The following is a 23,449-nucleotide window of genomic DNA, read 5'->3' on the forward strand; positions in this document are numbered from 1 at the left end:
TCCCGGCAAAAAAAAAAACGAAAAAACTTGCACCTCCGATTGTAACACGCACGGAACTTTGTGAGCAAGAAAAACGAATGCGAGAGAAACGGGCGATTTATTTCTCGAAGTAATCTCACTCATCTCACTCCTCGTCGCTCTCTGCTGACCACATCTCGTCCTTGGTGGCGTCAAGCGCGTTCGCGATGCCACACTTCATAACGGACGTTCAACCATGGTCGATGGGATCGTGGCCCACGCCTCGCACGCCCATCCTGCGAGCTTCTCCAGAGGCCCACGCTTCAGCCGACCGCTCGTTTTGAACGCGTGAGAGCCGCTGCTGCCACTACTTTTATCAAGCGCGCAAGTGGAACGATTTGACGGTTTGTGTGAACGCCGATAGAAAAGCCTAGGCGCCTATGCTCCCTGCGTCCGAAAAATCGTTGCTAAAAGCTTTGACCCCATCTTGAGATGGCGATGGCGATGAGCGGGACGAAATTTCCGTTGTTTCAGCAGGTTCGGGTTCTTATCCGATTCTAACGCGCATGCGATTTTTCGACCTATTTTTCCGGAAAAAAAAGTGCGCGTTAGAATCGGGTAATTACGGTATGTGCAATGGTTTGCATTTAAATTTGCGTGTTGTCGCGGCTAATGATATCCTGAACTGAGTTTTCATGCCACGAGTCGAGAACGAAGGTGCTAAAGAAAAGAAAACAGCAGTTCCAAGTCAGGACCTGCCGAAATCATCAACCCATGATGAAGTAAAAGCTGCCCGACATCAACAGCGGAGCGCAGAAACGCAGCTAAGGATGCGGTGGTCCGCCATCCACCCCGGTAAGCATAGGTTGAAAACCCTCCTTTAAAAACATACACAGCATCCATTCTCTTGCACCTTTCTTGAAATAAGGGCAGGTTGGCGTCTAGAACCACATCGTGCAGCTCAGAGATTCTTGGCACACCGCTGATCACCACTGCAAGCACTTGTGCTGTATAGGTGACACAAAAGTGCTCATTTTCTGTGTCATTTTAGCCAATATCATTATTCGTGCCAGTCAAGGATATTACCATTTTCCAGGAGGAAGGAGGGTTGGAGCACCAATTTCTTCCAGCTTGTGTCACAAGTTAGTCACGACAATCAACTGCAAGCGTTGCAAGTCACGGAGTGGGCACCTTTCTGCACACAATGTATTTGGCAGCTTCGAGACAAAACTTCAAAGTGCGGAGCTAACAAGGGAAACAAATTTATGCAATTACATCGTTGTGCTATGGCCTACAGTAACACCTGTTGACATATTGCCGGGGAATTATGTTTCTTCGGGGCCAAAATCTTATTCAGCACACCCTAAGTTTTCGCTTTAGAATGATTAGAGGAATCCGGGGCAAGGAAATGTGCAGCATCAGAATATGTGGGAATTGTTCTGAGGCACATGCCCGTTCAGAGGTACTTGTAAGGCGTTCCCATTCTTTCGTTGTCTGTGTGTGTGGATATGTCACGTGTGTGTCAGTGTTGGTTTCAAGCAGCAACAGCGTACATTTTCGCATTGCTGTTTTCATTTCTAGTGGAATATAAAAGGCACAATAAATATTTATTTAGCCACATATACCCTAAAACAGGCCACACATGCAGAAAAAATTCACATCTTTAGCATGTTATTAGCAGAACCTTGTGGGTGGATGGTCACGTTTGCAGTGAGAAGCAGAGAAACTTGGATTCAAAGCTCAAAATTTTTGAACTGTCAACAGCACTTTCTCGTTTTTAATCTGCTCGGCCAAGTGTAACGCATAATATATTACCGTAAACAGACATATCGTGATACCCACAGACAAGCTGAGAAGGAAAGGCTCTCTCGTAATATGCTAGCGACGGTTGTACAAAATGGCGAGAAAGGCACTTATGCATAGTTTGGCTATGCCAGCCCTTTCATCATTATGCTTTCTGTATATAATGATATGATTCTTTGCACGAAATAAGTTGTTAGTGAGCTTCTGTCCTGTCGTTTTAAGTGCAGAGCACTTTAGAGGCCTGGCTTGCTTTCGTAGCTCGTACGGGGTCACGGCATCACACACCCAAACTGAGGCTTCGGAAAGAAAACCGCTTCCCCTGGTTGGGATCGAACCTGGGTTAGTCGCGTTACGAAGCTAATGTCTATCCGACAGCACCAAAACATTTTTTTTGTAATAAAAAAGTGAAAACTACACCTGCTGTTTTCTTAAAAGGGTACTGAGGATGACTCTGAGGGTCACTCTTCCGACTGCTAATATTTGGTTTCCCCCTCAAATATGACACAGAGCCCTTGCCACATTTTATTGTGGTGGAATACGTAGATCATTTGAAGCCAACTGGATGAAACAATTACTCTTTAGTGATTGCCGCAATGTCCCCATTGACCAAAATTGCAGCAAAGCGTACACTCCTGAAGCTTGCGATTAAACAAAGCTGTGTGTTGTCTTCATGGTCGCAGTAAAGCACAACACCTGTTCGTGCCAGCTACTTGAGTAAAACATATTATTTCCCAGCTGACACCACACCTTCATTTGTTCTTTTCTTTCCTTTTATTGCAGGATGTGCATGGGAGCCTGCTTTCACTCCTGAAGAGCAAGGCACTGCTACTGTCCTTGCAGAACTGCCTCCTCACGCTCATGTGAAAATTGGCAAGGCTGTTCAAGTTAAATCAGGAGCGCTTCTAAAACATTCTTTTACACTCTAGATGGTTCAAATGTTAATTCTTTCCCCAGATTACTCTTATTCTAGTTAAAGTGTCTGGTCACAGCATATAAGGGAGTGCAACCAGTTGCCCATGGAAGACCACGTCGGTATAGTCCACCACTGAAAAACAACAGAAACACTGATTATTACATAGCAATATATACTCAACTATGCTTTAATTTTACAGAAAATAAATATTCTTGAATAGCTCCACCCCACTCCTGTTAACTCAACCCTCGCACACTTTCAGGAGTGCAAGCTCTAGTCGAACGAACCAATTTCTATTATTTGCTGGAAATAGCCCAATTGTTTTTCGGCATTCATAACTTCCTCTGGAAAGGCATCAGTTTTTAAACGATGTTACAGCATCAGACTACAACGAAATACCAAGAAGTCAATTTAACAGCTTAATACCAAATGACCCAAGCAAGGCGGTTGCAGAACTTTCTCAGCCGTTAAGTCTCGCAGGTTGATTATTTTAAGCTCTGCTGTACAACTTGCACAGGTCAGAGCATGCCTTACCTGACAGGTAGCGGTAAGGTTACCCGATAAGCTGGGGTTAAGCATACAGGCTGTTGTTTTTTCTATAGCAATATGTCGATGCGGGCTGCAACCCTTGTGTGTGGCTAAATTATGCAACAAGTCAACTATACTTAGATAAAACCCGAGAATAAAACTGACTCCTTCTGTTCAATATTAGTGCAACTCAGTTATAAATAGACATATTCATTTCAAATCATTCAAAGTGACCATAATACGACAAATTACAATGGTGACACCGAACAAACTACAGGCTGGTATAACTGTGAGCAAAACAAAACCGGGCGGCATTGGGGAACTACACACCATGTACCAAACTTTCTAAAGTAATTACTAGTGCACTGGGATATGGTAGGCTGTTAATTCTACGCCGAATGCAGCCACCTCACCTCCGGTGAAGCCCTGAAAATCCATCCGGTCTATACTACAGGAATTGGCGAACTGAACGTCCATATTTTGAATATACGGCATTTCCGTTTTTCACCCCCATCCGAAGTAGAGCCTCCGCGAGGGCGATCGAGCCCACTACATAACTGACGCAGTTCGGCAGCACACAATACATCGCACAATCTAAAAATCTACCAGGACTTAAGAGAACTCGAGTCGCATATTTTTTTTTTTCAAATGCGCTTTCGTCTAGAGTCTATCGAGATGAGGGTGCTCCGCTTCTAAGCGCACCTCGTGCCATGAATACGAGCGCAAAGGCAGCAAACAAAAACCCAAAGTAGGCTTATTGCCCCTGTCTCTTCCGTTTCATATTTTTCTGCAGTTTCCGCTCTCACAAGATCATTATTCTGAGGCTGCGGCGACGCTCTAGCATAGCCCGAACAGTGGCAGTTAAAACTATACGTCTTACTTGCAGCAGTTGATCAAAACCGCAGCAAGGTGCTTGCACATTTCTGAGAGCCTTGGTGCGCACGAGAACCACCCTTCCTCACATTTTTGGCTCCCTAGAGAGGCTGCTCATCTTGAGCGAAATGCGATGCGGTGCCTCATTCACCCCTAACGTTTGCACGCACACAGGACGATCTCGGCGTTTTCATCGCTACGATCATTCACAGCGATCAAGATAAGGCCGTCGGCTGAAATCATGCGCTCTTCCTCGCCAAAACAATTACGAATCAACACTGCAGTCTAAGAATCTTAGTACTGCCGCAAGCGAAACTGCGACGTGGGAACCTGTTTTGCGACGCCATATTGATTGTTTTGACTAGTGTTTACAGACTGCGTCGCGGAACTTAGAGTTGCCATTAGCCTCAGTACTTTCGCTACCGCAAGATTCCGCCATTGGCTTAACTATAGCCTTATTACTCCCACAGCTCCAAAATTTTTGCCGTCGGCCTTGGCCCATTGGCTGCCCTAAACTGTAACCTTGGCTGAACTGTAGCCTCGGCTAGGCTGTAGCCTAAATACTTTCGCTGCCCAAAATTTCCGCTACGAGCGGTACTTAGCCTTGGCATTTTGACTGCCCCAAAAGCTTGACCATCAGCCACTGTATTCGCCTCGAGCTTTGCGATCGCTGCGCCGCCTGCCGCCGCTTCTCCGCGGAGTTGACGGGATTAGCGCTGCGCGGCCCATAGGGGTTCATGCAGTATTTTGGTTCTCTTTCGCTTCTTTTTGCCTTTCCGCGCTTTAAAAAAACTTGTTATGATGACGTCTGTAAGTAAACAGTACGTTTAGGTCACTCCAAAAGCCGCTACGTCTTGGTAGGGTGCTCAAACACCAACAATAGCTATCCGGGTACGCGGCTTTGCGTCCTTCTCGGCCGCTGTTACAGGCGTCGGCGACGGCAGCAGCATACCACCCCTGTCACCTCCGAATACGTCCGGCACAAGTGAACTTTATTGTCACCTCGTTTAAACCTGATACTGGCACAGTGAGAGGTGTGTTTTGTTTTGTAGCGCGGACAACGAATGCGGCCTCATTACGAATATATGCGTTGTAGAAAAATATATTTCGGGAATGCGATTACCCAATACCTGATGCTAACTTGTGCCTTTTATAAGAATATAAGCCACGCGAAAATGTTAACCATATTCCAAGGCTCTGCGTCGTGAAAGATGCGCACTCATCAGGATGGAAAGTTGGGCGAGTTGGTCGACATGACGTAAAAACAGCGCGGCAGGACGAAATACACGAGGAAATAAGGAACCAGACAGGACGAGCGCTCATCCTGTCTGGTTCCTTATTTCCTCGTGTATTTCGTCCTACCGCGCTGTTTTTACATCATGTGCACTCATGCCTTGTAGCAAGAACCACGAAAAGTGAATTGAACCACTGAAAAATTAATGGTCTGCAAGTCCGGAAGAAACTTAATAGCTCGAACAGAAATGAAAAAAAAATAAAAAAACTTCAGTTCAGCTTCTGAAATGCTAAAGACGTTCGCATAACCTTAAGCCGGGTAGGACTTACGAGACCAACTAGTGTGCGAAATGCACTGCTTTTTCGTGAGACAAGGGGAGGGAGGCAGGGAGGGGGACGCTTACGTATCGTTGTGTACCATTGCGGAGCGAAATCAAGAAAAGAACGTTTTAGTAATCACACACACAAGCTACTCGTTCACGTCACTCTAGTTTTTAGACTTCAACGAACAGCCGATCCCTCGGCGAACGCATTTTTTGAGGTATACAAGTTCAAAACTGATAAAAGGTGTCGTTAGAAGAGTGGGATATCTGATCAGGCCTTCTGATTTCCGTTTGTGCTTGATTCTGCTGGCTCCCTGCGTCATATAACTATGCTTCGAAGAAACGTTTAGTCGCGAACGGGCATTACTGTAGAAGCCCTTCTCCGGCCTGCTCGCGGAGGATATATGAAACATATGAATGTTTGCGGGCGCTGAGCTCACGACAAGACGCCCCGGCATTATTTTATTTTTTTTTTGTCGTGCGCTGATCCCGGGTATACTTTTGGATTATCCATCGTACTTATTTCGTAGAATGTTCGTGAAATTTATGTCCAGGGTAGTGATCAGGTATGATATATTGGCAAGCATAACTGGCATGCTGTCAGGTATGAGCGCTCCACTAGGTTATATAAGCGCACAAAACTGATTTACATCGTAGTGTATAGCCATGGCATGGCCACCTGGGGATATTATGCTTACGGAGACACTGTTAGTAAATTTCAGGGCAGTGAAATCACAATCATCTCCATATGCATATTCCGGTTTCGCGACGCCGGCCTGTGACGCACACTTGGCACTTGTACAGACCGAATGTACCAGACTAAGATCGCGTCACACACATTTACACCCTCGTAAACACACCACATTTGCGAACAGAGTGACTGCTCCACATAAATATGTATTTCCAACGCCTACAAACGGTAAATCTCAGTCGTGAACGGGCCCCGAAAGCAACGGTGACAGTGGGGAGCGGGCCGGCGACTCCCGCGGCTGCTTTCGAAACGGGCCGCTAGGGAGATTTCAGCGGCGCCCCTACAGGCCGCGCTCGAGGCGCATATCCTTAGCACTTTGACTGCCCCAAAATTTTCTTCATCTGCATTGTCCCTTAGGCTGCCCCGAAATTTCCTCCATAGGCCAGACTTCAAAATTAGTACTTTCGCTGCCCCACATTTTTCGCCATCGGCCGCATCACAGCCTACGTATTTTCACTGCGCCAAAATTTACAATATCGGCTGGACTTTGGCACTTTGGGTAACCCAAAATTTTCGCCGTCGGCTGGACTGTCTCAAAATATCACCTATCGGCTGGAACCTAGCCTTATTACTTTCCCGGCCTTAAAATTTTCCACATTGGTTGGAGTATAGGGGCCGTTGTATGGCACCACCGTCGCTTCAGCGAACAGCGCCGCCCGTGGTGAACCGCTCGTCAGTGGAATGCCGGTGCGGTCAGCGCAGCGTTGTTGTGCATGGCTTTCCATCGTTTTTCTGCGGCGCGGCTTGCAAAGCGTACATAACCACAAGGAATTTTTTCAGATCGGTAAATCTTGAGCGTGGATGTGACCTTTACGAGGCATGCTATGTGCGTGATTTACGCCCATACTCAGTATTTACAAATAGCAGACGACGCTCAATGCGCCAAGCTGGAAGTCGAGCTGGAAGTGGAAGTCTGTTCCTTCATGCAGTTTTTTCGTGCCTGCATGCAGTTTCGCGTATCGAGGAGTATATTGCAGCTAAATTCTCTCAGAAAGCCGGTGTGTGCAACCGATCCAGGAATGCTGCGGCGCAGGCCTTTGGCAGTTGACGAAACGGCGTCGTGCACAAGCTAAAAAAAAGTTGGGGGTTGCCTTCTACGATTTACCTCAAAACAGAAATTGTGATGGTCAACGCTTCCGTAACTTCATTAACTACGGCTGGAACGTGTTTAATTTCACAGAAATGCTCTTAATACAGTTATCGGGAATCGTTTACAGAATAAATACCGCATGATAGCAGAACGTTATTAATTGTCGTGGAAGAGCATTGCTTTACAAGAATTGCAATGGTTGCTGGCTAGTTGGTTCATGGCTTTTCAAAAACCAATTCCTGCGTGGCTGAAGGACGCGAGACAGGACCGTGCCCGAAACCTGTACTATGTTTCACTACTGAATGCTGCGGTCGGTTTACAAGCTGCCACCTACGCTTGAAAAATCATGCACTCCTCCGTCTAACGACGATGATGTTGTTTTATAGCAAAGCTTTCTCGCGTGGGTTACCTTGGTTACGTTATGGATTTAAACTTTGACTTGTTGAGCTTCGAATTTGACGACCACGCAGCTTGGTCTTTTGATCGCAGCGCCTTTGACTTTGACCATTTCCCATTCGATTTCCCACTAAGAAAGCTTCGCGTTCAATCATCGTAATCATTAGACGGAGGGCTAGATGATTTTGCTGTTTAATTTCGAACTTCCATGCACCCCTCTCCAAATCTACACCTTTTCCAGCGTGTCGGAAATGTGTCTGTGCTGGAGGACTCGGGCTGGTGACACATATTTCAGGCAACTAATGGCGCGTTTTTGGTGTCTTCACAAGGCATTACACGATTTTTAGGTACTCTGTGAAGAATGCTTAAGCATTAAATAACACCGGCTGACGTTAACACTGCCACATTTTTAAACTATCGGTGCCAGCCTTTATTCCATGCAGGTGGAAAAATGGGAAGAGGAGGAGGGACGGTTTGTAGCTTGGGCTGTTGGGTGGTTGAATAACTTTGGCTCTTGATAAAATGACCACCACAAACGTGGGAGTTCCGCTTCGGCTTTCAGGCTCCCATGCTGTCACAGTGTCGCTCACCAAAACCAAAGGCACAAAGCTTACGGGTACTGAAAGTGTAAACTACCGCAACAGTTCTATTCATCTCGTAGGCAAGTGCCTTTTTCTTCAAAGCACATGTATCGAGGTATCCCAGCGCTAAGGCTGGCATGGAAACCATAGTCAATGAAACCAGTGAAGATAATTTAAAATGGTAGAAATAAATACTAATATTAATATTTTATTCCTACTAAGATAGCACGCAGCCAGGAGCAGAGCGCTGCAAAAAGTGCTCATATCAGTGTAGCCCGTTCCCAAATTTAGAAGCGCCAAATAAGTTTATGTAGCCGTTAGCGCATTTAAGAGGAAATGAATACTAATAATAGTAGTTTTATTCGTACTCAGAACGGGTGGAGCCAAGCGTAGACCGCTGCAATAAGCGCTCATGCCATTGTAGCCGACACCCAAATTTAGGAGCGTCGGACAAGTTTACGTAGCCGTTGCTGCATCTAAGAACCCAACAGATCTGTCTAGACTTGGTTTCCTCTCACATGTCCGCTCCCAACACCACCAAAACATTAAAAGCACCGAAGGAAACATGACAAAAACAACGTGAGGGTGCGTAGTCCAATGCACCAGTTCATTCCACTGAGGAAGGGAGCGCCGAGTGGTGGCGCCACCCGTCCAGCTGCCCGGTTCATATATAGTCTTGGCAGATAGACTGCCTCAATATTTTCGTCCTTTGTAGGACTATAGCCTTAGTACTTTCACTGCCCCAAGATTCCCGCCGTTGGCTTCCTATGGCTCCCCGAAATGGCTTCCGCCTATGGCTTCCCAAAATTTCCCTAAACGGCTGGACTATTGCATTAGTGCTTTCCCTGCCCCCAAATTTGCGCCAAAATATTCGCCTTGGCTCTTTGGTTACCTCAAGCTTTCCTCTAACAGCTGGGCTACAGCCTGAGTACTTTCACTTCCCCGAAATTTCCCCAATCGGCTGGACTATCACAATTTCCGTCCGTAACCTTCCCGCCAACTGTTTATATTACGCCACGTCTTCTCAGCCAATCACAGAGAAGGCGTGACCTACAAGCCATATTGTTGTTGAATAGCAAAGACAAGGCGTACGTTGTCATGTTCGCTGCATTTTGCCTGTGTAGTTTTTCGTTGCCGGCCAAGAATTATGCGCTTTCAGTAGAAATAAATAAGGCAAACTTCAACACTGGGGCTAGTAAACGTTATGAAGCGTCGAAATGACGAAAGCACACTGACGAAAGCCTTTTCACGAAAGCCTTTTGACGAAAGCCTTTTCAGAAGGAAGCACGTGACCAAAACTTGAAGACAATCAGACAATGCTTCCGGCGAATTCACAGTTCACGGGAAACTTATCACAAGGTACGGAATATTTATCACGTGGTTCATAAACAGCGCAAAAAAAAGCAAACAGAGAAATACACTTGTTAAGTCTTTCCTCTCTCGCTATTGTCTTTTTTGTTCTTTTCAAGCAAAGTTATGAGCAAAAGGCCCACTTGTCACTTTTGCCGTGCATTCATTGCATGGGTTTAGTAAAACAATCTGTACAGGACTGCCGACTTCTGAGCGCACCGGATGGCCTTGACAGCGGCTATCTTCACAGCGGTTTTGATTGGCGCCAATCTGAGGCGTCTTCGTATTCGTTCGCTTCCCTCGTTAGCTGAGTCATGACTCATGACTCTTTTTTTATTCATCGTGTTTTACATGCTCAATTTGTTTTTTTTCGGCAAAAATGTAATGAACACAGCGTTCAGCTTATCGCTCCAAAGGTGCTAGCCCTACAGCCCTCCATCAACAGAGAAACCAAACCAATGTGCGTTGAATGTTAAACGCTGAAAGCACAGGAAAAGCCGGAATTCATTATAAATTAAAGCGTTGCGATTGGAAAGTGTGCACTGTGCCCTAGGTGCCAGGGCGGACAACATGTACTTGAGAAAAAAAAAAACACGTAAAATACTGGGGCGCCTTTCAAGTAACTATTTATTTATTATACCTCAAAGGCCCCGTTAAGGGCGTTACATGAGGGGGTAAACAAGTCACTGAAGGATGATTTGTGCGATGGCTTCTTTGAAATGAGTGATGCAGGAGTGGTGCACGGCGTCAGAAGGCAGATCATTCCAGTCCCTAGATGTTTGAAGAAAAAATGAAGAATGGTGTGCGGCAGTATGCGCACGAGCAGGATAAACAGCTTTCGAATGTCTTAGTCGGCATGAAAGGCGATGAGCAGGAATGAAAGCCTGGTTTAGGTGTATGGAATGATAAAAGCGATGAAAAAGGCATAGTCTGTGAAATTTGCGCCGCGACACTAGGTCAGCAAGATTACCTCGAGATTTGAGTTCGGTTACGCTGGTTAGATAGGAGTAATCTGAGTAAATAAATCTGGCTGCACGGTTCTGGATCGATTCAAGTGTGTTAGTAAGAGTGATTTGATGGGGATCCCAAACGGCACATGCGTATTCCAGTTTTGGGCGGACAATAGCTACTGAAATGGAAACTGAATTGAAACGCTGACGATTGCTCAATATTGGGTAAACAGCCAAACCTTCCCCTCCCTAAAATAGCAAAATTCTCGGCAAAAGCAGTTGACACACATTGTTAAGTACTCCAGCCGTTTGTGGGAGTACTTGTTCATATTGCGTTCAGCGTTGATGAGTTTTTTTTTTTTTTTTAACTGGCGGTGTTGAGGACAAGGCTGCTTTGGAAGGAGATGTGGGGGAAAACACTCCCAGCTACGAGACTAACCATGAAGATACGTCAATTGATGCAATGCTGAGCATCTTCCAGCAAAAGCAAGTTTATGAAGTCACGATTTCCGCTAGGAGTTAGAGAGAGAGAGGGAGAGAGAGAGAGATCCTTATTTGCCCTTCTATAAAAGCCTCTGCCTCTCAGGAGTAAGGCTCCTGTTAGCAGTAGTCCCCAAGCACTACTCTAATGTGTTGAAGGAGGGAGTCCCAGTGCTCTTCGTCACTCTTAGTGAGAAGATGGCCAAGCGTCTTCCTGGGGATAGGTGCCAGCCGACGATGTTTTTCGTGCGCTTGCGGAGAAAGAGTTTGAACAAAGGGACAATGCGAACGTAACGTTTCAAAGTGTTTATTTCTGAAATAAATATTGCAAAAGACAACACAATATCATTTACATCTCCACGAACTGACGGAGCATCAAACAAACAAAAAATACAACACAGCATACTCGCGCCCTTTTACCAGCCTATATTTGCTTTCTGGGCATCATACCTGGTACAACAGTAAGGCAAAAATGAGTTGGGCTACGGCGTAACAAGAGGGGCTACGGAAAGGTTCATACACTTCGAACGATCTACGTCTACTTGGTTGTTTACAAGGAGGATTGAACAGTCGACGCCTCTCTGGGAGCCGCCTGATTCGTAAATGCTTGCTCATGGAGACAGACTACATTGATGATATCAAGGGACACAGTACTGTAGTTTAGCGCAATGAAAAAGCAGACATGTGCGTAGGCAGTGCCCGAGATGACAGCTGTGCGAGCGGGGCGCAAAAATATTTCTAGGAGATTTTTGTTTATTCGCCATTTTCAAACTTCACTGACGTAGCTCCGTTTCAGAACACGGGGTAAAGGAGACATCATGCATTAGGGCAGCCTTCACACTGTCGGCTGCGAAGCGTACACTTACTGGTAGTATGTGGTCGGAACATTGATTGGGACAGTACGACAGAAAAGAAAAAGAAATGCGTCGTTTCATCCGGAGGATGAAGACGAAAAAAATTGTACAGATTTGCAGTCGCAGTTCCTGTGCTGCTCACTGAATTTTTACTTCGACAACATCACGTGCATTTAACATATCGATGATGGAGGGATTTGTTAAGTGACAACGATTTTCACACAAACACGGAGAAGTCGGCAGACATCTAGCACTGTCGACGATCTGCGATTTTTATACACGGCAACGGCGTGCGACAAACAGGACGAACATGAATTTGCGACAGGGTCGGCGCGACAAAGCGAGAATTGCTGTCTCGTTTCGCGACCCGATATGACATGATACTTATGGAGTGATGTACGTGGCGAACTTGGCCACCAAAAACAATTTTTTGGTCGCGAAAAACTATTTTCTTGCTGTTGGGCGCGAAACACAGTTCGCACGCTGGTTTGGTTACACATTCACATGCAATGCACTCACGTACGCTCGTATTCCTCCATGACGTCATTCTCTGCCCTGATGCCTCGGTTATCTTTCAACGGAAATCACAAACTGTGAACTGGCTTTTGTGCCCGGGGCAAAGGTCAAGACGTGGTGTTTCAAGTTCAGGTAACTTGTCATCTTCCCAGCTATCACCCTTCTTTGCATGAGCGCTTGTATGTCAGAGCGAATGTGGTGAATTGTAAGTAATTTAGGCGTATTCCATGTAGATTGCGTTGTCTGTTGTCGTCCGCGTATAGTTGTGTACAAGTCGTATGTTGTGTTTAGTCTGCCGAGACGACCTCCCAGCGCAAATACCTTTGTCACTTGAGGTTTCAGTGGTGTAAGAGTGTGACGGTTTTTGATTAGTGTCAAAAGTCGCTGCATAAACTTGAAAAGGCATACTGCATCACTTGTCTCACTTTGGTCCCAGCGTTGTGACAGGCTGTTCATTATTGTTGCAACTTATATACTCGTGATGGCTAAAAGGGGCACCAAAAGAAAAAGGCACTGTAGCACTTGTGTACATGACTCTGAAATCTACAATAACAGGTCTGCATGAAAGGTGTATAAGCCGCCGAATAAACAGCGAGCATAAGGCAGTGCGGAATGTCTAGTTAAAATATGACAGTAAGTCTACAGACGTGCCTCACAGTTTAAGTAGAGGCAAGACTAGATGAGAAACACATTCAATCGGAGCTTAGCAGCATGCTAGGTATCTGGTGTAAGCTGTCTTCCGATGTGAAAATGTCAAACGAAATGGATTCAAAGTTGTTAGGGAACACAAAAACGTAACGAACAACACGGAACTACTCAGGCAAATACGCTATCCTCACGCCACAAAACAGGTCTACCATCACTAAAACACATAACATTACTGCAGATCTCAATTGAAAAATAACAAGAGTAAAATTGTGTCCTGGAAGGGCATCAAACAGATGAAGGGCCGACGTTGTTGCTTGGCGCTTTCTTTACAAAGAAAACTTCACTCTTTAAAAGCACACTCCCCGTTTGCGTGTTCTTGTAGCTAAACTTGGTAATGAGCTGTGTATGGTGTCACTGCATTATTTCCACTTACTTTGTCATGTAGTACTTCCCCGTGCAAATTTTCGTGGCCTACACGTGTTCTAAATGCGAGTTGTCGTGTCCAGAGAAACAAATACCCCGTAAACTATAAGTGGCTCGGGGGCATCATCCACAAAGCTGTACATAAGTTAATAAATTACAAAAGTCGTGACAAGCAGGGACGACACGAAGAAGAACACCATTCAACGATACACTCCAGCACACAAACAAAAAATGCAATACACAAGCGATTTTAAAAACATCATTTCTTGAAGATCACTGTCAACAAAAGTAGGCGTTCGTGCACCGCGAAAGCAGCAGCGAACAAAAGAAAGCGACAAAAAATGTCCTGCTCAATACGAACAGCACAGTTCTCACTGAAGTAGCAAGAAAACAAAGCACATCTCGCTTAAAAACGTCCGTGCAACAGCACTTTGGGCGAACTCTGGCGTAGGCACTTCTAAAGCGATGTCCACTTATGTGAAAGGCAGCTGCGGCAACTGAAGAGTCCCTTTGCCGAATGTTCCTTCGTCTCGTCTTATCTTTCACTTCCCTTAGGGCAGCACGTAAGGACAAAACTGAAGGGCGAAAGGCGCTGCGAAACTCAACAACACCAGCGACGTGGGAAGGCGTCGTTGGCACCTTTGGTTGAAGAAGGAGCAAGGCACACGCACACACACACACGCGCGCATGCGCACTGTAGCGGGGAGTAGGCACCAGGTCGCCGTCGGATATGACGTCATGGATGGTTTCCGCTTCCGTCTCAGCGAATCATGAGGAACATGGCGCACGAGAGGACCATCCCGACGACCTGTGAGCACAAAAGGGATTGATATTTAGTAAATGAAGCCCGGAAATATCGATGTCGAGCAGCTCTAAAAAGAAAAAACACAACTTGGACGGAACTGTGCGCACGGGATTCCGTTTTGAGGATGTTAGCCTAGTTTGGTACCAATCGTTACATATGGTGAAAGATAACACTTCTGATTTGTGAACAAGTTGTTATCCCCAACTTCCTTTCTGTGAGCACTGCAGCGCGCCCTATATAACATGACATTTCGACGCATGTTGCGGTGATTAGTGGCCTTCGGATTTCGCAGAAAGAAATGCATCGAATTTGTCAGTTTTCCTCGCACTATCTTAAAATGCTCGCTTGCACGAACAATAAAAATAACGTTTCGAACGCGGCAAAAAACCCACAAATTGCACCGCGAATTCTGTGGCTCAAACTAAATTGTCACAATGACGTACTATCCCTTACTATATCTTAATGACTGCATTAGGTGGTGAAACTCATCTAGTTAAATATTATTTCGTAAACAACTTTCAGTAAGGCGACTTTAAAGACAAAGTTGAAGGACCTTGTGAGGTCCGAGATTTGATAAAGGACAAGTGTACCGATGGTATTTCTGTTTTTAGGCGCAAGAGAAGGTATTTCCACCTAGTTCGCAACTAAGTGGCAAGCATAAAAAAGTACTTACTAAAAGGCATGCGATGCCGATTCCTATTCCACCTACAATGACAGCATGTCCCTTGACGAAGTCTCGTACCTTCTCGTGACAGCTCTGCGAAGAGGGACACCAAAACCTATCACACACCCTGCACACACATTCCGGCACCTGACGAGAACACAGATAAATTATTGGAGTCCATTCAAAAGCACCCACCCCTCCGGCCACCATGTAACCACAATACCATCGGCGGATGGCTCCCAGCAGTCTGCAACCGCCCAGGACCAGTGCGGAATGGACCCTTCTCTCCCATAAGGACTGACTCATACACTGGCCGCTGGTAGTTGCTATGCAAAACAGTTGGCCGGCACGCATGTAAATCCACGATGCGTCAACAAGCAAGCAACTATGTACTCCAGTACCCGCCTCCCTAAAATGTACACCTCGGCTCTAGAGATGTTCGCTGTAATAGGAAAGCGCTGTTAACTCTCTGTTATCAACTTGCCCAAAAGTCTTCGTTGGCACTGCTTAATTTGCATTATGAAATGCCCCCCCCCCCCCCCCCCCCAAGAGCGGTGCTGTGAATTCGAATAGAGTAAGCAGGTTTCACGCTCTCGAGTATGCTGCATAAGTTCAACAGCGCCAGATATGTAGTGCTGCTGCATGAAGGACAAGTATGGTTGCCTTTTTTATCACGGAAAAGCGTTTGAGAATCTCTGCCCATTAAGTACAACCAATGTACGCTACTAGTTTGGCACCTGCTGCTGCGGCGTCAGGCCGACCCGCGGTCGCAGTTTGAGTAGATGGGAGGCCCGTGGTCACTTGCAGTGAGCAACAGCGCCCAAGCAGTGCGGGACGAGGAAGGAGGCTACTCACGTCCATGTAAGTGTCTCGATCCGTGGGGTTCTTGGAGCAGGCGTGAAGCCACTCCTTTCGCATGCAGCACGATTCCGGCACCTGGTGGTTCGCGTTGAAGTGCGAGTTCTTCAGCGCCCAGATCCGGTACGGTTCGGTCTTTGCTTGTAGCTGCACCCCACAGCACTGGAACTGGAATTCGAATATGGGAGATATTAGGCAACGCCTCTACTAAAAATCACACAAAACACAAAAATTAAGATCGTCTGACTACCGGCTCAGCTGTTGAAGTAAAGATTTCTTTCTCAGCATTGACACCAATTAAATGCCTTTCCTTACCTCGTTTGTAATACACCGCAGCTGAATTCCGATTTATGCCATTCTAACGAGTTTCTACATAGTTTGTCTAGCATTTAACTCGCGAATTGCGTTCCTATAGGTGAAAGTGAAGTTGCAAGGGAAAATCGTAAAATAGTTCGTCTGATTTAATGTTAACGCTAAGGTCCCGAGAGCTGGATCAGAAGCCAAGTTTTGCTGACATGCTTTTCTCTGGTACCATGTTCACGTATTTGAAATATGCTAATACCATGGGGCAGCAATGGTGTGCCAGTGCTATCGCGTGAGAAGATAGTTGCGCTTATAAGACACTCACATGCTGCTGGACAGCATCCCATGCATCCGTGACCACGGAATCATTCTTGTAGGAGGGAATGGACATGACCATTTCTTGGTACATTCGTTCGTCCACCTAAAAAGACAGATAAAAAAGTAGACAGGTTAAGGTCCTTCTGCATCATGTGTAAAGACAACATACGAAAAAATTACACATTAACCTCAATGTTTTGCACGCACGGCAGGAGCAAGTACAAGAATAGTATTATCGCCCGTGCACTAAACCAGGTAAGGCTGAAATCCCTCGAACCAAACATCGGAATGCAATATTGTGGTCACTACTTTATGGGGGTAAGGAAGAGTGGGATTTTACTGTGCAATGAGGGGTTCATGGGTTCTTAAAGGGCACTTTGCGTCTGCGGATAATATTGCGAAAAACATTTATCCACAAAAATTTCCGTAAAGACAGTAACCAGAGCATGACACCGAGGTCTGCACGGTTGCTAAACTGGGCATCCCTCCGTCTATAGCGTGAAGAAGTTTCGTGTTACTCTTTCCACCCTCATGAAGAGATTGTATACAGTTAGTTGGTGTGCCTTTTTATTCATACGGTTAATTTAGTTATTAAAGTTATAAGTAGCTGGTGGGCCAATCGATGACAACGTGCTTTACAAGTGTCATATTTAGTTTGATGCCTAGCGTCACCAGATTATTGTTCTTCAGGCAATAAACTTGACAAGCCATCTTGCATTACATGGTTCACAGCAACGCTCCAATAAATAGATGTGTTCTGCTACTTGTGAATAATAATGGAGAAAAATATCTAAAATAAATGAATAACTGGGATGTTAAGAAGTCATTGTTTCGCTTACCTCATTTCTGAAGACGTATCCCAGGATGCCTCCAACAAGCATTGTTATGAATATCATGAAGAGTATTATGAAGTACTGCAAAAAAACGCAAGAATTTATTAGCACCACTGTACGCACAAACTCACGATCATGCAAACGAACAGTGGATATTAAGCCGATATAAAGTGCGAGAGATAAACAGACCACATGGTCTTCAGTAAAGTGACACTGGCTAGCAATTGTGGCTCTCAGTATTGAAGGTTATTGATTTTCTAGGCGTGCAAAACTCTTCTTAAATAGAAAATAATGTTGGTAACGATGGTCCAAAAATGTGTTCTTTCTAAATTCATTATTAGAATAATATTCCTTGGTGCGTAATCATAAAGTTTTTGTTGTTGTTTTTTCAATGTTTGCATTTCTGCTCGTGCAGTCAGTAACTCAATACCAAGCACATGTCCCCAGCGATATTACACAACAGGCAATGCACTTCAAAATAAAATAAACTATGGCTCAGCAGCATTCTATGAACACAACTTCCCTCAAGTAACCTGTCATCAATAACAACGGAAAGAAAAGAAAGCACCGTGTCTCAGAAATCGTTTCCACCACTTTATTTTTCTTACGACCCTTCTATTTATATGTCAGGTCAAAAGCAAATCCCTGAAGAAGTAGCCACAGGGAGAAACTACAAAATAACAAATCAGTTTTCTAACCGCTTCCTAAAACCGATACAATCAAGCCTCTACAAGAAATTTCTTCCTCTGGGCGCGCAGCGCATTTGTTGATCCCGTCCGTCGGTTCGTTTCCATGTCGACGAAGAAGCAACAAATACTACAACCGCACGCGACGCTCCCGCCGCGTACGCTACGTTCTGGAAAACGGGCATCAGCATTTCCAGATCAATATGCACGCGCGATTCCGAGAAGGACCTTCCCGCGGGTCGATCTCCCAAGACGGCGGGCGATTTAGACTCGCACCGGACGCCAGCTGTGGCCATTGGTCACTTCCGACGTTAAGTGTTTCGGCGGACGCCCTTCGCTACCGATCCACAACAGGGAGGCGCGGCAGAAAGGAAAGTGGCTTCGAAGGCCAATGATCCCGTTCTCCGTGTCATTAGCGGTGCCGTGACGTAAAATAGAACAGCCCGATGCGCAGAACTGCCATTGCTTCCCCTTGATCGATGGCACTTCAATGGGACCGGGGCTCATGGCCGGAAAGCGGAGATTAAAGTTGCGGCATTAAACTGCCGTTCAATACCTTGCAGAACTGGGCCAAACTCGCAAGGTCGTACCAGAGCCTGCCATAGGCCTCATCTACAGGTCCTGGAACGCTAGTCTAGCCGGAAGGCTTCTTCATCCCCGTAGGTTCCCGACAGAGGGAGGCGTTTCCTTTCGGCGCTTTCGATATAATGCTAGGGGATTTCATTGTATTGCTGAATTATCTCAACTGTGTATAGTAATGACATCAGGCGAACTAGCTTGCAGTGCACCAAGTGCAGGTACGATTCTAGAAAACGTTCAGCGAAATTATTACTTAAAAACTCAAGACCCCCGAAACTGGCAATAGCAGAACTTCCGAACCTTCATAAGCGTTGCTTTCAGCGTCTAATACGCTATTCTACGTATAGTGTTCAAGCGCAGTAATTTCATGCGCCCCAGACCACGTAAGCTGAAGAAACTTGTGTTGAAGCTGAAGTTGTGTTGTTGTGTTGAAGCTGAAGAAGTCTGTGGTCAGTGGTCGCCTTAGTTGCTCAGGTAAATGTAAGTCGTCCTCGTAACGCCTCTAGCGAGCTTCTGCAAAGCTTTGGGTCATTGCTTTGGACTTTCGCTAACACAAGTGACACACAGCTAACTATCCAAGCCAGAATGGTGAGGAGAGAAAGATAGAGGCTCACCGTCAGCAGCATGCACTTGATCTCCTTGAAGGCGCCGAGGCAACCGAGGAAGGAGATTATCGTGACCACGACACCGGTGGCGATGAGAATGGACGCCGAGCTGACGTACAGGTCCGTGCCCAGGAGCCGCTCCATGAAGGACCGGTCGGCCAGGGTCCAGATGCCCACCGCGAACACCACCACGCCGCCAACCTGCGATGCCAAGGGCAAGCAGAGGGGGGGAGGAGTGAAGGAAAATGAGTAAAGAAGAAGATTCACGCAAGTGTCTGTGTGTTCAACCTGATGCGTGAAAAAGTGGTCTCGGCAGCACTTAGTACGTTCCCCGCCATGGACGCTGGAAATTCCAGAAAGCACATGTTATTTCGCATTCAGCGTATACCGGGCACTGCTTACAAGATTTAAAAAAGAAAACTTTCTTATACTTTACAGAACCAACGCAGAGAGTAGCTTTTCCTTTTTCCCTTTTTTATTTCTATTTTGTGACGCGGACATGATTCTGGTACTTCAGTGAGGCCCTCCTACCTGTACCAAATGATGTGAGCAAGGGCGTTCTCTTCTCTCGTTTTATTTTTGTACTTAATTTCTTCACGGCTGCCATGGCCGGGAATCAAACCCAGGGCTTTTTCATCCTCAGCAGCGCGAGACGCATGGCACTGCTCTTTACTCCGCCAAGATTCCCAAGGAAAACGGCGCCATGATTGGAGAAATAGGGCAAGATTAGTTGGGAACCAATTTGGAACCACACCATCTGCCGCTGCTGTTAAGACGAAAGGGATGGCCTTCCACATAACCTCAAGCTGTCGGCACAGGAAGCTCGTCTGTCCGGTCAGGCTTATCGCCAGTTTTGTTGCGGCCACTCAAGGATTTCTCAAATCTAATGCTCGAGCTGTTCAGTCTCGGGTATATTTCATTTAATTACCTGCACCATGGTTTCCTTAGCTCGTACGTGAGTCAGAACGTAACCCAGTTCCACCCAAGCATGCACCTGCAATTACCACTTTTTTTCGGCTAATCGCTTGCGCGCACCGTCACTGCGTACGATGGCTGAACTGTACAATTATCTGCTCAGTCAAGAAATAAGGCAGCCGTATCCGCCTCTTTCACGCTGGACCTGTTAGTCATACAAGTGGAACTGTAATTTCTACCGGTGTTCCTGACACATATTTGAGTTTGTAAACTTCAAGGATATGAAACTCGCAATACCAAGAATGGTAAAAACTACTCTTTTAACTTTTCTATCCTTTTCTATCACAATTTTGCGGATCATATGCGCCAAAATTAAGTGTTCTAATTACGAAAACACACCTATTTCTCGTGCGAAAGTGTGCGGTAGCGCTGTAGCCTATAGAAGTAGACATCACGGGCACGATAGCGGAAGTCTGCCGGTCTAAATGGTCATTCGCAGTTCCACGCAAAACTTCATGTTCATTTTTTTCTTTTAACCTCTCTTCCCCCCCACCCTTTTTTTTTTCTAGCCTACTTCTTTTAGGGCCTTTACTCACTTCTCCCCATCCCCGCAGAGAAGCATGTAGGCGGGAACATGCCGGCCAACCTCTGTGCTTTGATCTAATACAGAGCTGTCTGTCTGTTTGTCTTCTCTCTCTCTCTCTCTCTCTCTCTCTCTCTCTCTCTCGCTCGCTCTCTCTCTGTTCTGGTGCAGGCACGTTCACTTGCGGAAACGTAAGTTGTAAACATTGCTGTTGTTTTTCAATTGTGTCCGATTAGGCGTCTGCAGACAGTGCAGACGCCTAAAAAAAAAAAAAATCCCGGGACGCTCGCCGCCGAGTCTGTACACAAAGCAGCCGCGTCGGCAGATTGCCTCGAAAGCGCGTCATCCCTATTTCATATTTGCCGCGCTTTCGAGGCGCTTTTTCAAAGAAAGTGCTACGAGTTGTGCCGTGCCTCCGCCAGATGGCGCCACGGGTCCCGCGACCGAGAGAAGACGCAGTGAAACACCCCCTCGCGAGGGGCACGATCAAATGCAGAGCATTTCCGGGGGCGCACGATGTTAAGTAGTTTGCGTTACGTTAATGTCGTTGCACTTGTGGCAACTGCTGACGAGGGAGCGCTCGTCAGTAGTAAGTTGAATGAGTCAACGATATAAGGCGCGTTCGTAGTGTCCCATTCTGTGTCGGCTTTGTGGCGCAGTGGGTAGAGCACCATGTACATTGCGTTCCGCCCGCAGGGTCGAGGGATCGAAACCGGGCGCCGGATAGTATTTTTTAAGTGCGAATGCACTTCTTAAGCGAGCCTGAATCGTCCGCCGCCGTCGTACGCATAGCAACAGCTGCGGGTGCGCGAGCTCCTCGTCTTCCTCCTCGTCTTCCCTAGCAACGGGGGGAGATGGGCGCGCGCTACTCTCCTCCTCCTCTCTCCGCTCAGTGACTGCGGGTGTTGGGCGCCTCCTCTCCACTTCGGGCGGGAGAGCTCTCGCTCGCGTAGCGGGCGCTCCGCATTCCGACGCGTGAGGGCGCTCGTGTAGCCCTCGCCGTAACGGCGGGCGCTACTCTCCTCCTCCTCTCTCCGCTCAGTGACAGCGGGTGTTGGGCGCCTCCTCTCCACTCCAAGATCACGATATCCACCGTAATCGCGCAATCAACAACCGTGCATTCGCACTTACACACTCTCCCCCTCGGGGAAGTGCGAGGGAATTTTTTTTTATAGTAGGGAGGTGTGCGGTGCGGACTACGGACGTCAACGCGGGTGACATCGTGAGTTACTGAAATGCTCTGCATTTAAAATAGAGTCCACATTGCGAAAAGTCGAAAAACATTTGCGACAATAATTAATTCCCCGGAGTACGTCCGTCCAACCGCACGAAAAGAACCAGTGTTAAGCTCGTTCCACATGGTGCGAATTTCTCTGCGAATTCGCCATTGCGGTGCTGCTCATAGGGCCAAACGATCTATTTTCGTTGCTGCGGCAAATCACCAAATGTTTCGAACGACCGAACTTCCCATGTGAACGCCGTTTGGCATTTGACAATTTGCAGCAGCGAATTCGCAAGAAACTCGCACCACGGGCTTCTCGTGAAAAAGCCGGACTGCAACGAAGCCATTACGCAGGTCTAACGCCGCGCCTAAACCCATCTAGCACATTTCGCACAACTTTTTGAAGTGTTTCCGCTGTGACAGTTTGAGTAGCGAGGTGACCTACAGCTATCTACCTCACGTTTTCTCGCGCCCTTCAGGCAAAAAAGAAGAAAAAAAAACATCCCGGGCCATCTCCACTAACGTGAAACCTGGGGAGGGGCGAAGCATGCAGTGCATAAGTGTATGATGCGGTCTCAATGTATGATGCGGTTTAGAGGTTATGATGAAGTGCATAATGCGGTTTCGATGCTGAGCGCTTGGCGTCTTAGGCCTTGTCGGGTTTTTTTTGTTTGTTTTTTTTTCCCAAGGAGATGAAACCGTTGGGGGGGTAGATGCATACAGTTTGGCTGTAAAAGTCCCGTGTTTTTGAAGCACGAAGCGTTCTAGCGCGACGCCTTGGAAAACGAGTGCCCTGGTGTTTCAGTACCATGTTTAAATGATACGATGACATGAGACGACGACAGCCCGAGCCCCTAAGGGGCTTCTCCCCTAGAACGACTACGGTGACGAGGAAGGGCTCCATACGGCGCGTCGCGGCCGCAGATACGACGGCGTGTCGCGCGCGCTCCTTGGAGGCTCGCCAAAGAGCACGGGGCCATCGGCAGGAGGGGGAGGACGTGCCTGGGACCCGGGCTATCTCTCCATTTTTAATGTAGCCTGCCCGGGATCAGGATGGCAGCCGGGCCTGGCCTGACCACACCCAAAAACGCGCCGTGCCGGTACCCCACGTACGGCTCTCGAACCGCACTGGCTCGAGTCTCCTAGCCCGATTTCCCTGCTCTCTCGCCTTCGTACAAAGCCCTTCATTACACCGGTGCCCGGGCCTTTATTTCGCTCCTCTCCTCTACCCTCTTGTCCTCTGCGCGATTCCTCTGCCTGCGCAAAAGCCGCGCGCTGCGTTGTAAGCAGTTTCAAAAGGGCAAGTTACTTGGGCACCTTTCCAGGGACGCGTGATTGCCTGACCTTTATTTACGGGGTCCTGCATGTCCACGAGGATGAGGTTGTGGAGGGTGGCCGTTAGGCGCCA

At 46.9% G+C, this 23,449-nt stretch overlaps 1 protein-coding gene across 7 annotated transcripts in view; it reads right to left on the minus strand.

The window, feature by feature from the left end:
* Positions 1-11,520: 11,520 nt before the first annotated feature.
* Tsp74f (Tetraspanin 74F) overlaps positions 11,521-23,449 on the minus strand; it is a 362,176-nt gene continuing 350,247 nt past the window's right edge. For all 7 annotated transcript variants that reach the window (XM_077702261.1, XM_077702258.1, XM_077702260.1 and 4 more), the window contains 6 exons: positions 19,331-19,522; positions 17,458-17,532; positions 16,626-16,721; positions 15,995-16,165; positions 15,149-15,232; positions 11,521-14,478 (listed from right to left, as the gene is read on the minus strand). In XM_077702261.1, the coding sequence (XP_077558387.1) occupies positions 14,431-14,478; positions 15,149-15,232; positions 15,995-16,165; positions 16,626-16,721; positions 17,458-17,532; positions 19,331-19,522 (666 nt within the window). In that variant the 3' untranslated portion in view covers positions 11,521-14,430. The remainder of the gene's footprint in view (positions 14,479-15,148; positions 15,233-15,994; positions 16,166-16,625; positions 16,722-17,457; positions 17,533-19,330; positions 19,523-23,449) is intronic.

Source organism: Haemaphysalis longicornis, unplaced genomic scaffold (assembly GCF_048455015.1).
Source record: "Haemaphysalis longicornis isolate Haplotype H1 unplaced genomic scaffold, Haemaphysalis longicornis Haplotype H1 scaffold_3, whole genome shotgun sequence".
NCBI classification, from domain to species: Eukaryota; Metazoa; Arthropoda; class Arachnida; order Ixodida; family Ixodidae; genus Haemaphysalis; species Haemaphysalis longicornis.